Genomic DNA, 15,527 nt, shown 5'->3' on the forward strand with positions numbered 1-15,527 from the left:
TAAATTTGCCTCAATAAAGCTGCTTTTTAAAAATAATAAAACTATGATTGTCATAAGTAACAGGATTGGAAAATTATACCTATAGGAGGATGCCATGTATACTCTTTAAGGGGAGGAGGCAAAAACAGTTTAGTAAGAGACTAGGGAGGAAGGTACAAAGAGAAGAGGGCCAATAAGCAAAAGCAGGGTAGGAATCAAAGCCCTTAAAAGAGCCAAGGGTCCCTTCCATATGCTAAAGCTATTTCTAAGACACTGTAAATGAAAGAGTAATTCATCCTCAAAATCATGGATTAAAATGCCCAGAAGGAGTTACACAATCAGTATTTACCTCAATCATGTTTTAAAAATGAAAGTGGGAATGAATCAACGAATCATGGCATCATAACATACACATCACAAATTAGACAACATCCTACATTACTGCATGTATTATACTGGACCAAGTAAAGCGAAGCAATACTAATGTAAAAGCCACAATTTAAAGGTATGACTTGTTTGTTGATCTGCAAACTTGATTCTTTCCCACGTTATTCTTTTTTTAATTTATTTATTTATTTTAATTGGAGTCTAATTACTTTACAATAATGTAGTGGTTTTCGCCATACACTGACATGAATCAGTCATGGGTGTACAAGTGTCCCCCATCCCGAACCCCCCTCCCACATCCCTCCCCATCCCATCCCTCAGGGTTGTCCCAGTGCACCGGCTTTGAGTGCCCTGTTTCATGCATCAAACTTGGACTGTTGATCTATTTCACATATGGTAATATACATGTTTCAATGGTTTTCTCTCAAATCATCCCACCCTCACCTTCTCCCACAGAGTCCAAAAGCCTGTTCTTTACATCTATCTCTTTTTTGCTCTTGCATATAGGGTCATTGTTACCATCTTTCTAAATTCCACATATAGGCATTAATATACTGAATTGGTGTTTTTCTTACTGACTTACTTCACTCTGTACAATAGGCTTCAATTTCATCCACCTCATTAGAACTGATTCAAATGTGTTCTTTTTAATACCTGAGTAATATTCCATTGTGTATATGTACCACAACTTTCTTATCCATTCGTCTGCCAACGGACATCTAGGTTGCTTCCATGTCCTAGCTATTGTAAACAGTGCTGCGATGAACACTGGGGTCTCTTTCAACTCTGGTTTCCTCGGCATGTATGCCTAGCAGTGGGATTACTGGGTCATAAGGCAGTTCTATTTCCAGGTTTTTAATGAATCTCCACATTGTTCTTCATAGTGGCTGCACTAGTTTGCATTCCCACCAACGGTGTAAGAGGGTTCCCTTTTCTCCACACCCTCTCCAGCATTTATTGTTTGTAGACTTTTTCATAGCAGCTGTTCTGACTGGCATGAGATGGTACCTCATTGTCCCACATTACTCTTAAACAGAACATTTTTTGCCTCCCTTTAGCCCCATTCCTTACTTTTTTTTAAGTCAATACTGGACAGTCAAAAGAATGTTATCTTCATTTGTACTAGGTAGGTTAACAAAATAATCATAAATTAAGCCTTGTTCAATGTGGCACCAGTTTTGAATAGTAAAGGTGTATAGAGTTTTAAAAGTAAATTCAAATGCTAAATACTTATTCTGCTTCAAGGGTTTTATGCTATTGATTCTGTTTGCTGTACAACTAAATGAGCTGACACACCCTTCAAAATATTTACCAATGTCACTGCTATATAATTTAGAACATAATGTCCTAACGAACAGCTGAGATATTTGGTAAATTATGGTATATGGAATCTTGCACAAAACACCTTGATAAGAAAAAGAAAGCTCTATTTGATAATGACTAAACGGAAAAATTCCAGAACGGACATTCACAACATATAGGACTTTACAGCACAGTACAATACGTAGATCAAGTGACACCTGCCAATACTCATGTTAACTTACGTTACTCTTGTGAGCGTATTTTTATTTACCTAGACTTAAGATTGGCTTCTGTTGACTTGCTGGAGTCTGTAGAAGTAGTAAAGCTATTCCAATTATGACCGGTTCAACAGGAAAATCCTAAAGGAAAAGAAGAAAAGCAAAGAGCTGAAGAAGTTTCCAAGACCCATTGATTTATAATTTGTATCTAGGAAAAGTATATTTAACATGAAATATTATAAACCTATTGTACAAAATTACTCACAGTAAGCCTGTTCTATTTAAGGAAGAGTTGTTGAATGCCACAGCAGTCACAAGTAAATTCAAAATGTTATCATATCTGGCCAAAGAGCAATAAGTTATAAACCATATTAATTCAGAGGGAAAACCTGCAGTCTTCAAAACAGTCAGTCTTTGCAAACCAATAAAAAATACCTGAAATACTTAAGAATATTTCATTTCTGGAAAGTAGCTGAATTGTCTACTTAGGTAATACAGACATCGCTCATCTATACAACTTACATAATAAATTACACTTAACAAATTTTGATAAATCATGTTATTATAATAAAAGAAACATTAGTACCAGAGAAGCAGAGATTATTTTTAAATTACAGTAACTTACTAAGTATATGTAAATATAGTAAAGCAATAACCATAGAAACTTAAGGTCATTAATTTCACCAAGTATATAAATGAAATAAAAAAAAAGATAAAAAGGACATGTACATTAAATTCTAATAAGGAAAATACAAGTGGCATAAGATGTCATTTGAAGTTTTAAATAAAGAAAACAATAATGTTTTATGGAACTAAAGAAGGTCCAACACCCTCTGCTAAAATCACTTCATTCTGAAATTTACAGAAGTGTCTACAATTCTGTCGGAGAAGGCAATGGTAACCCACTCCAGTACTCTTGCCTGGAAAATCCCATGGACGGAGGAGCCTGGTGGGCTGCAGTCCATGGGGTCGCTAAGAGTCGGGTACGGCTGAGTGACTTTACTTTGACTTTTCACTTTCATGCATTGGAGAAGGAAATGGCAATCCACTCCAGTATTCTTGCCTGGAGAATCCCAGGGATGGGGGAGCCTAGTGGGCTGCCATGTATGGGGTCGCACAGAGTCAGACACGACTGAAGTAACTTAGCAGCAGCTACAATTCTGTAACAAATTCTTCAGAATTCTACAATTCTACAAGCAGAAAATTTCCCATGAATCATGAGTGTAGGCAAAAAATTAAAAAACCAAATGTGAGATAGAACTGTGTGTTAAAGACACACTAGAGAGAAATCAACTTAGTCTGACACAACTAGAGTTATATTCCTGGAGATGCCATCAACTCTGGTACAAATTACTAAATGTATATCTACATCTTCAGCTTCTCTGGTGGCTCAGTGGTAAAAAGAATCCTCCTGCCAATGAAAGAAAGACTTTAACACACAGGCTATCATTGGAAAGGCCACCAAGTAGCTTCTCATGAGACTGGCCTGTTGAGAACAAAGGGTGGAAGAGAAAGAGCTGGAGATCAAGACACCTAACATAAGGAAAAGTAATGGCAGAGGATGAGACTAGATGACTTTAAATTGTTCATGATTCTGAGAGGTCACAAATTTTTTGTGTGATTAGAGGGCTTCCCTGGTGACTCAAATGGTAAAAGAATCTGTCTGCAATGTAGGGGACCCAGGTTCTGTCTCTGAGTTGGAAAGATCCCCTGAAGAAGGAATGGCTACCCATTCCAGTATTCTTGCCTGGAGAATCCCACGGACAGAGGAGCTTGGTGGGTCCTTGGGGTCCCAAAGAGTCAGACACGACTGAGTTACTAACACTTCACTTCCACTGCTTTAATGAACACCTGAGAATGGTACCATTTAATGAGGTCTTTCAATAAAAGCCTGTGCTGGACATCTCATGAACACCTTCAAATACTACAGCTATCGCTATAGTGACTCATACTGCCTGCCCCAGGCCACTGAGAGATCCAGAAGTACAGGGAAGTTCAAGTCCCATAGGCCACGCCTTGACAAGTTGTTAAGAGAAGTCCAGGGATAAACACTTCCGTCTTTATTCTGGATCCTTCTGGCAGGTTCTGAAACATCTTCCATAACACTTCTTAGCATATTCCATGAGATGAGCAACTGGCTCCTTACAGTAGTGGCCCACTTGATAATACTCGTACTGCCCCTCCTGCCTTTAGTATTTCACTCTTCCTGTCTCTCTCCCACTTGCTTCCTGAGATCACAGCCACAGATGGACTCCTGATGATAAGCTTTTGCCTTTGTGGAAACCCAGGTTTTGTTTTTGCCTTTAGGGATATTCAGGGTCTACTTTTTGAGGAACCAAGGCTAATTCAAGAGCCTAACTGGAGAAAAGAAGTAAAGAAACCTTTATATTGGACCACAGGTATCACTGGAGCCTTGATGACAATAAACACCTGGAGTCCTTTCGCCTCAATCAAATGAAACATAGCAGTGAGCATCAGCCGTGTTCCAGGCAGGAAGTACATATGCTGGGCTCGGGGATGCTACTGTGAACAAGAGAGCATGAAAAAGTTTTTACATTGTTGTTGGATTTTTTTTTCTTATTGTTGTTTTGTTTGTTTAGTGAAAAACAAGGAATGAGAAAGGCCACAGCAGAGGTAAGTATCTGCAGCAGACACAACAAAGACAACAGCCCAGCTCACACAATTCCCCAGTGTCACAGCTCTGCAACCTTCCCTGCCCTCCACTCAGAGTTGACTGACCCAAGCTGGGCCAATCAGACCATTCTTCCTAGGAATCTGAGAACTTAAACCTCAGTTTAACTTAAACCTCAGTTCTTCACACAGTGAAGAAAGGTACGGGGGACATCTGATGGTAATGTGTTAGGGAACATAGGTTTCCAGCCTTACCAAAGCTGGGAGGTTTAGCACTCTTCACTTTGAAAGCTACCTAGTCTCCCCACAAACAATATTTTCTGTTAAGAGTACATATGCTTAGGGCTCTGTGCTTCCAATGCAGGGGGCATGGGTTCAATCACTGGTCAGGGAACTAAGGTCACACAAGTCGTGTGGTATAGCCAAAAAAAAAAAAAAAGAGAGAAAAAAATATATATTTTGCTTGAAATGGGAAATATCTTAGGTTATGATCATTCAAATAGGCTAAAAATAGTTCAGCTAAGACCAAATACATTGAAACTAATGTAGCCTAAGAAATACATCCATTTTCAGTGTGCAATGAAATAAATCCAATATAAGAACAGAAAAGGAATAAAGAGGAAAAGACAAGTTAATGTAATATTTGAATTGAACATTTAGCTAAATTTCCTGGGGGACAGGAAATTTCATAACATAAGTATTTTAACAGTTCTACATGTTTTTAATTCCTTCTAGAATTTTTAAAATATTGGGCAGATGGAAGACACAGCATAAATAAGACCTTCTCCCACAGACACCATTTCATCATTCTCAATGAAAGTATTCTGTCATTCTACATTAAAATCAAAAATATTTTTAAAATCCGACTCGAGTCAAAAATATTTGACTCAATATTTGACTCAAAAATTGACTCAAAAATATGACTCAATATTTGACTCAAAATTTGACTCAAAAATTAACTCGAGACAATGTGAATTTTAATAAGGATATTATCCATAAGAAGTTGAAATGCATCAAATATGTTTAAATCTATAAGTTCAGAATACTTTCAGAAATTAGTAAGTAAAGGGAAAGAGTCAAGCCTGTATTCTAACTTTTCTGTATAAACTCTACTACTGGACAACCAAATACTAAGTGGAACCAACTACTTCTTTTAAGAGAAGTAGTCCAGCTAACAAAGGAAGAAGAACAGAATTAGAACATCATTTCTTTAATTCCTAATGAATTAATGGAACTAGGCACCAGCATCAACAAATACCAACATCATAAAAAGAAGAGCAACACATATTATGTGCTTCTCGATGAAAGAACACACCATGCCTTGTAGTCTTGGAAACAAAAAAATAAAACAAAAATCTGAATCTGATCAGGCCTCTATAGCTAACAACCTATGAACAGGGAGACATGTCAAAGTGCACCAAGAGATTGCAATCAGCAGGTTTCAAGATTTACAAAACTCTATAGCTCACATAAGCCAGGTTTTCCTTCTTTTTTAAAACATGTAAACAATGTACAGATACACATGGAGGTGATAAAACTATAAACAAATGTAAAGAAGATATCCCCATAGAAGTCAGGATAGTCAGGGCAAGGAGGAGGTTGTGATCAGGACTGCGCTAATTAGGACTAACCCTAGGAAACTTCTAGGGTTGCCAGAAAAGCTCTATTTCTGGATTTTTTATGCTTACAAGGTTGCTTACCTTCTATGCAAAAAAATATATATAATAATAATCAAATTATTTAAGGGTGCTAGTTTAAAAGGTAGATGTTTGGACCCAACCAGCCCAGCTAATTCAATATCTCTAGGGGTAGGACCTAGGCATTTGCAGTTTAAATAAAATCTGCCTAGTGATTTTGATGCACTCTAGTCTGAACAATTTGATTGGAATATAAACTTCCCAGATCTTGTCTTTTTCACCTAACTGCCATAGCAAAGTACTTGCCATAAAAAACTGTCTACATGAAACTACACAAACAAGGAACATTATGGGTTTACCTGTTAAGTACATTACATATATGGTTAAGATAGGCAATTCCAAGTAATTTAACTATATAATATTATCTATATAGTATTTTCTACATATTATTTAGCTACAAATACTATTTATTCATATTTTATATGTATTTTATTAGTATAATATATATAAATATATTATCTATTATAGCTATTATCTAATAGGTGTAACTATATAAAATTGATACAAAAATCTGAAAAAGTATTATTATTTTATTATATTAACTACATAATTTGTAACATCTAAGTAAGTGCTCAGTTGTGTCCAACTCTTTGCAACCCCATAGGCTGTAGCCCACCTAGCTCCTCTGCCCATGGAATTTTCCAGGCAAGAATACTGGAGTGGGGTGCCATTTCTTACTCCAGGAGATCTTCCCAACCCAGGGACCAAACCCATGCCTCTTATATCTCCTGCATTGGCAGGTGGATTCTTTACACTGTGCCACTTGGGATATGGTAATAATGTATCAGTTCAGTTCAGTCGCTCAGTCGTGTCTGACTCTTGGCCACCCCATGAATCGCAGCACGCCAGGCCTCCCTGTCCATCACCAACTCCCAGAGTTCACTCAGACTCACGTCCATCAAGTCAGTGATGCCATCCAGCCATCTCATCCTCTGTCGTCCCCTTCTCCTCCTGCCTCCAATCTGTCCCAGCATCAAAGTCTTTTCCAATGAGTCAACTCTTCACATGACGTGGCCAAAGAATTGGAGTTTCAGCTTTAGCATAATTCCTTCCAAAGAAATCCCAGGGCTGATCTCCTTCAGAATGGACTGGTTGAATCTCCTTGCAGTCCAAGGGACTCTCAAGAGTCTTCTCCAACACCACAGTTCAAAAGCATCAATTCTTCGGCACTCAGCCTTCTTCACAGTCCAACTCTCACATCCATACATGACCACTGGAAAAACCATAGCCTTGACTAGATGGACCTTTGCTGGCAAAGTAATGTCTCTGCTTTTGAATATGCTATCTAGGTTGGTCATAACTTTCCTTCCAAGGAGTAAGCGCCTTCTAATTTCATGGCTGCCGTCACCATCTGCAGTGATTTTGGAGCCCCCAAAAATAAAGTCTGACACTGTTTCTACTGTTTCCCTATCTATTACCCATGAAGTGATGGGACCTGATGCCATGATCTTCATTTTCTGAATGTTGAGCTTTAAGCCAGCTTTTTCACTCTCCTCTTTCACTTTCATCAAGAGGCTCTTTAGTTCCTCTTCACTTTCTGCCATAAGGGTGGTGTCATCTGCATATCTGAGGTTATTGATATTTCTCCCGGCAATCTTGATTCCAGCTTGTGTTTCTTCCAGTCCAGCGTTTCTCATGATGTACTCTGCATACAAGTTAAATAAGCAGGGTGACAATATACAGCCTTGAAGTACTCTTTTTCCTATTTGGAACCAGTCTGTTGTTCCATGTCCAGTTCTAACTGTTGCTTCCTGACCTGCATACAGATTTCTCGGGAGGCAGCTCAGGTGGTCTGGTATTCCCATCTCTTGAAGAATTTTCCACAGTTTATTGTGATCCACACAGTCAAAGGCTTTGGCATAGTCAATAAAGCAGAAATAGATGTTTTTCTGGAACTCTCTTGCTTTTTCCATGATCCAGCGGATGTTGGCAATTTGATCTCTGGTTCCTCTGCCTTTTCTAAAACCAGCTTGAACATCAGGAACTACACAATCAGAACAACAATTGAATCAACAGATGCAGAATTGGAGAGCCGACTGTAAATTATATGTGTATTTTCCACCTCTCAGAGAGTTGGCACCCCTAATTCCCATGTTGTTCAAGGGTCAAATGAATTCTTCCATTGTTTTTCAGTCATTCAGTTGTGTCTGAATTTTTGTTACCTTATGAACTGTAGCATGCCAGTCTTCCCTGTCCTTCACTATCTCCGGAGTTTGCTCAAATTTATATCCAATGAGTCAGTGATGCCATCCAACCATCTCGTCCTCTGTAGTCCCCTTCTCTTCCTCCCTCAATCTTTCTGTGCATCAGGGTCTTTTCCAATGAGTCAGCTCTTCGCACCACATGGCCAAATTATTGGAGCTTCAGCATCAGTCCTTCCAATAAATATTCAGGATTGATTTCCTCTAGGATTGACTGGTTTTATCTCCTTGCAGTCCAAGGGACTCTCAAGAGTTTTCTCCAACATCACAAAAAGCATCAATTCTTTGGCACTCAGCCTTCTTTATAGTCCAACTCTCACATCCATACATGACCAGCGGAAAAACCATAGCTTTGACTCGATGGACATTTGTCGGCAAAGTAACATCTCTGCTTTTTAATATGCTGTCTAGGTTTGTCATAGCTTTTCTTCCAAGAAGCAAGCGTCTTTTAATTTCATTTCCTTGGAGCCCAAAAAAATAAAGTCTCTCACTCTTTCCATTGCTTCCCCCACTATTTCCCGTGAAGTAATGGAACTGGATGCCATGATCTTCATTTGTGAATGTTGAGCTTTAAGCCAGCTTTTTCACTCTCCTCTTTCACTTTCATCAAGAGGCTTTTTAGTTCTTCTTCGCTTTCTGCCATAAGGGTGGTGTCATCTGCATATCTGAGGTTATTGATATTCCTCCCCGCAATCTTGATTTCAACTTGTGCTTCATCCAGCCCAGCATTTCTCATGATGTACTCTCCATATAAGTTAAATAAGCAGGGTGACAATATACAACCTCGATGTACTCCTTTCCCAATTTACAGCCAGTCCATTGTTCCATGTCCAGTTCTAACAGCTGCTTCTTGACCTGCATACAGGTTTCTTAGGAGGCAGGTCAGGTGGTCTGGTATTCCCATCTCTTAAAGAATTTTCCACAGTGGTTGTAATCCACACAGTCAAAGGCTTTAGCGTAGTCAGTCAGTGAAACAAAAGTAGGTATCTTTCTTGAATTCTCTTGCTTTTTCTATGATCCAACAGATGTTGGCATTTTGATGTCTGGTTCCTCTGCATTTTCTGAATCCAACCTGTACACCTGGAAGTTGTTGGTTCACATACTGTTGAAGCCTCGCTTGGAGTATTTTGAGCATTACATAGGGTGTAGCATGTAAGTGTTGAATATTTGTGTCCTACATGAGTAAATGAAAAACTATCACTGTGGTAGACCCTTAACTGATGCTCCAAACAGTATGTAATGACTCATTTTTATAATAAATGATAATAGCAGCATTATATTACTGGGCTTCCCTGGTGGCTCAGATGATAAAGAATCTGCCTGCTATGTGGGAGACCCAAGTTCAATCCCTGGTCGGGAAGATCCCCTGGAGAAGGGAATTGCTACCCACTCTAGTTTTCTTGCCTGGAAAATTCCATAGAAAGAGGAGCCCAGCAAACTACAGTCCATGGGGTCACAAAAGTATGATCTAATAGTATTAGATAAAAAAAGCCTTTGATATGCAATAAAGTAAAAGAGTATACTCACCTTGCTACTAAAAGACCAATGTAAGTGATAACTGATATTAAAACTTCTTACTATCCTTACCTCCTTTAGAAGTTCAACACTGTGCTCTAAAAGGTGAATTAAAGATGAGCATTCCCCAGTTATGTTTAAGCTGACTTCACAGACACATAGCAGCTGAAGGGTCAGCTGGGTAAGCTGAATTTTCCAGAAAACAGGATAACGCAAAAGGTTTAAGTATACTTCTTCAATAAACAGCATCACTTCTGTTGTCTGTATCAAATCTTTGATCTGAGAAACAATCATTATAGGATATTAAAATAAATACAGAAACCAAAGGATAATTTAATTTATACAAGAAGCTTACCAATAAATTATTTTTTCTCTAAACCTATAAAGACTTAAAAGAAATGAAGAAATTTATGTAACTCAAAGACAGTTAAACCATACAACTCTGCCTTCTCCTATTGTCACTAACCAAAACACAATTTGCCACTGTTTTTGTTACTGCTGGCTGGCACAAATTCTTCTCATTTATTTTTCTAACTACTCTCAGTGCAGACTTTAAAAGACAAATTACATGACAGTACCACATGTTGAAGTAAATAAATTAAAGTTGGTTTTGAATCCTTCAAATGAACTTGCCTTTCTATAATTCCAACATAGTTACCTGCAAGAAAAGCGTTAGTATGTTATTCTAATGCACTGCTAAGCCCTCCATCTGCAAGAAATTTGTTCAGACAACCTTAACTGAGAGCAGCATTTCCAAACATGGCAGATGCAGTGAAAGACCATATTCAAATAGTAGAGTGTCTTCTCAACTGGCTAATGTATTAGATAGGAAGGACTTGAATGCTCTTGAAAATCCCATTTCAATTCAAACCCAGCTGTTCTGATCAAAATTCTGGAGTTAGTACTAAGGATATGGTCCTACTCACAGACACACTGGCATTTCCCAGAGATTACAAACAATGAACCATCTGCTTCAATCAGGAGCCTTGTGTCTGTTAAATTCATCAAGAGGAAAGCCTACAGTTGGCCAGCTGTACCTTTCACCCAGCCGTTACCACCATAGTAACCCCAAAAGACTGTAAGTTATACACAGAAAAATTAATTTCTAACAAATAAAAAGAAAAAAGCTATTAAAAGATCAAGGGGGAGGAGATAGCAGAAAATACTAAGTTATTAAGAACATATGTGAACAGTTCAGTAGCCAAATTATTTTACTCCTTTGCAAACATATAAAGGAGTATATTTGCAAAGGCAAAAGGCCACCAAGAATTGAAAGGGATTTAAAACAAAGTAAAGCCTCGTGCTTATTTGACAACATACTTCTTTGAGTGCATTTTTTTCTACATACTTAAAATTTTCTATAATAAAAAAAATTTTTCAAGACCATCTCAGTAACTTCACATTAAAGGCTTTCCAATCTTTAGCATTACCAAAGTTCTTAACAAGATTACTTTGTAAGTACTATGGTTTCTCTTTATGTTGAAATAGACCATGTGCAATGAATAATATGTGAGATGACAAGTCACAATTAAAAAGAACGACTGGGACCAAAGTGAGTAGTGAAGTTTAAGGCAGGTAAAAACACAATTCCATAAATACAATATGAAAGAACTGAAGTGAGAAAAAAAGAAATAGGAGTTCCACTGGTCAGCATCTCACTGACTTATGGATCAACAGTGTGATGGCTATTTCTACGGAAAAACTTTTAATTATATGATTGTTTTGAAATGCTCCATATGGATCAGACCACATCTACAGTACTACATTCAGCTCTAAAAAGAACATTTTCTGGGACGACCCAGAGGGATGGTATGGGGAGGGAGGAGGGAGGAGGGTTCGGGATGGGGAACACATGTATACCTGTGGCGGATTCATTTTGATATTTGGCAAAACTAATACAATTATGTAAAGTTTAAAAATAAAATAAAATTAGAAAAAAAAAAAAAAGAACATTTTCTAATAATACATTCTCAACACCAACAGACTATAGAAATTCCCCCAAAGAACAGTTAAAAGTCAAAACCATTTCATGCAGAAAAGTAAAGAAATTGATGAAAAGAAAGAACAGAGGAAGGGAGTAAAGGATTAAAAGGAAGAAAAGGAAGGAAGAAATGTATAGGATAGAATTCAGATAAGCTGTTTAAAAAGCTTATTTCATTTTGTTTTGAGAAGAACAGAGACTAATGGGTAATCTTAGGAAAATGCAGGTCAATTAGAAGTATTTGCTAAAAAAAAGTATATAAAAAACGGTTGCCTTGCAAAATAGCATGCTTCCTACCACTGAAATATTTAATTAGTCATGGGATGGTTGTCTCTTAAAGAGTATAACAAATACATATAATTAGTGGGAAAATGAATTACACCACCAAGATCCCTCCCAGCTCTGCTCTTCATTCCAATAAAACTGATTTGTTAATAATTAAATGTATTTATGTCACTAGTGCCACTAGTTCCAAATGACGGATCTGGATTTTTCTTCTCATCTACCGTGACTAAGTATATCAACAAGCCACAGATTCCCAGGTGGCACTAGTGGTAAAGAACCTGCCTGTCAATTCAGGAAACCTAAGAGACACAGGTTCCATCCCTGGGTCAGGAAAATCTGCTGGAGGAAGGTAAACAACCCATTCCAGTATTCTAGCCTAGAGAATCCCATTGACAGAGCAGCCTGGCGGGCTATGCTCCATGGGGTCTCAAAGAGTCAGACACGATTGAAGTGACTTAGCATGCATGCACAGATTTCTGAAAATACTTCACAAAACACACTTCTAGAAGTATTTAGGCTTGTTAATATAGGTTGATGACAGTGAAGGCGAACATCTACCAAAGAGCACAGAACAGGGTAATACAAGCATGCTACGGAACAAGTGTATCCTAGTGCTATGTGTTCTGCACATACACTGCTTTATTGGCCACACAAAACAAAAGCTTTGAAAAAGCCACAGGGGAATTCACTTTAATTAACTTTTCTCTGCCTTGATTGCACAAAGTCTGATTATGAGTCACAAAAGATTCACTCTAGTCACTCCTTGATAACACAAACTTGAAACAGGTCATCTGTGACCTCAGGTGATCACCTTGAAAAATATTCACAAATTCCCTCCCATTGGCTAAGCAGCATGGAACTCAGATTGTAGGCAAACAACAAACTAGATGGTGAGATGGGATAAATGAATATTATATTCAAATTGCAACAATCTGGCAACTGAAATTTAAAAAAAATCTGTAGTTACAGAGATATTAGCTTAAATTTATCATTCCTCTTAACTCCCTAAGCATTCTGTCCTTACCTCTATTATACAACTTTGTCCATCTACTTTGAATTATAAGAATATATATACCTGTTTTAGCTCCCTTACTAGACTATGGTCTTTCTAAGAATAGGATCCATACAGGTCACCACATACGCTATAAGGAAACTTTTGAAAACTAGAATCTAGCCAGCACTCAGACAGTCAAGCCCCCAGGGCTGTATGTACCCAGAGAGATGTCTTTTTCCAACTTACACAAAAAGTACTTTTTTTTTTTTTTTTTAACTTATAACCCTCTCAGTGTCCAGCACAAGGGGAAACTCAGTTCAAAATTATTTTCCCCGAGGAGTCCTCTTTAAAGTTTTCATTCCTACTAATCCTAAAATGGATTATGTTGATTTGCATTTCTGTGAATTTAGTTAACATTGTATATATCAGAGTGAAATCTAGATTTGTTTCCATTATTATCTCCAAAACCCAGAAAGTGTTTCTAGAGCTGTTTGCCATATCACACAGGTTCTATTTTATGTACTTATTAATTAAGTACAATCAATACTTATTAATTCAGGTGCCATGTTAATGAAAGAGGAGAAAAGGCCTTACCTGCAAACATGGAACCATGTCACAACACAGTTGTAGTATCTGTTGTTCCAATATTGATGGTTGTTCCTTGTCACAAGGGACCCGGGGTTTAAGTAAGACTTTGAGCAGAGTTAATCTGAGTTTAGCATATTCTTGTAACTGGGGTGGTTCACAATATAGATACCATAGAAATGGCGCCATAATTTGGATACACGAAACTTCAGACCTGCAAGTAAGTCATGTAACGTAGAAGCCAGTCACTGAATTACACAGAGTACCAACCAGGTAAGTGTCAAGTATCAACTTAGAGTTCATGACATGTCATGAACTATGATACCATTGAGTGTACCTTTTTTATCATGACTCTTCTATTCTACCATGACCCACCTAAACTCATGCCAAACAGTTGTTTCTACACTGGGGAGAATGACTTAATACCTGGAGCCCATAAGCCTGATGCCCAGGACTAAGAGGGTCTACTTGCACACTAAAATAGCATCTACAGCTCCAGGACCAGTCTTTAGTGAACATGAGAATCATCTGAGAACCTTTTGAGAATTTTAGACATCAGGATCCATTTTTCCAAGAGTATGATACAAGCATGCAGTTTTGGAAAAGCTCAATAGGTAAGGTAATAGGTAAGGTCCTAAGTAAAATACAAAACAAAACTCATACAGACATCCAAGAAGATGACCGACAGTTAATATTTACTTGTCAACTTGTCAGCACTTAGGGTGTGCATGTTACTACACTTGGTGCCTTTAAATTCAATCAACCTTTACCACAACCCTACGAAATAAAAATATTATTATCCCATTATGCAGACACAGAAACTGAGGCAGACAGAAGTGAAGTAATTTGCCAAGTCCTCCTAAGTTTTTCCCACTCAAAGGAGGAAGACTTTACAAATCTTTCATATCTATTTAGGTTATAATACATCCCTATAACTCCAAGTCCAAAGTCACTAAAATGCCAGAATGACCTTTCAGAGATAAAAATTTGATCATGCCATTAATCAGTTTGACAGAGTTTATGCTTAAGATAAAGTATTCACAAACCCTTCATAATTTGACCTCTATCTTCTAATTTCATTTCTTCTTCCTCTCCACTCTCTGCTGAACTACACTAAATTTAGTTCTGATCATCAGTCAAGTCATCTGGGTTTTCTTCTCACCTGCTATTACATTCATCTGTAATACTCTCCCCTTTCTCCTTTTCCTGATCCTTCCTCTGCCTAATTTCTATCATCTTTCAGTTCTCCCCTTTAAAAGGACTTCCTGAGGGCCTTCCCTGACACACACAGCCTTGGTCAAATCCCCATTGTGTGCTTGCACAGCATAATGACTTTATTGTCATTATTTATTTATATCTCCATCCCCTGCTAGACTATTAGTCAATAAGGGCATGAATCATGGGTTATCTGTTTAATGCTCTATTACCAATAAGCATACACTAGGCCCTCAGAGATGCTCAATCATTAAATTAATTGATTCATTTACACTGTCATAGAGTAGTTTTATAATTAGCATGCATTGATTAAATATCATGATTTTATTTTAATATATTTCATACTTATTATCAATAAGTTATTATTAGATAAGATACAAAGATGAAACAGGCATTATCTATCCTTAAGAAGCATGTAGTCTAACAGGGACCATCAGCTCTGTTACTGGACTAGAGAATACAAAGTGCAAAAGGTGCTAAAAGAAAGGTATAAGGTGCAATACTTAATGGACAAAATGGTATTTAAATCATGACTGA

General features: G+C 37.6%; 1 protein-coding gene across 2 annotated transcripts in view; it reads right to left on the bottom strand.

The window, feature by feature from the left end:
* FOCAD (focadhesin) overlaps window positions 1–15,527 on the bottom strand; it is a 305,616-nt gene that overhangs the window by 211,154 nt on the left and 78,935 nt on the right. For both annotated transcript variants that reach the window (XM_027549147.1, XM_027549148.1), the window contains 3 exons: window positions 13,785–13,989; window positions 10,003–10,209; window positions 1,940–2,027 (listed from right to left, as the gene is read on the bottom strand). In XM_027549147.1, coding sequence (XP_027404948.1) covers window positions 1,940–2,027; window positions 10,003–10,209; window positions 13,785–13,989 — 500 coding nt within the window. The remainder of the gene's footprint in view (window positions 1–1,939; window positions 2,028–10,002; window positions 10,210–13,784; window positions 13,990–15,527) is intronic.

The sequence above is a fragment of the Bos indicus x Bos taurus genome, chromosome 8, assembly GCF_003369695.1.
Source record: "Bos indicus x Bos taurus breed Angus x Brahman F1 hybrid chromosome 8, Bos_hybrid_MaternalHap_v2.0, whole genome shotgun sequence".
Classification (NCBI taxonomy): Eukaryota; Metazoa; Chordata; class Mammalia; order Artiodactyla; family Bovidae; genus Bos; species Bos indicus x Bos taurus.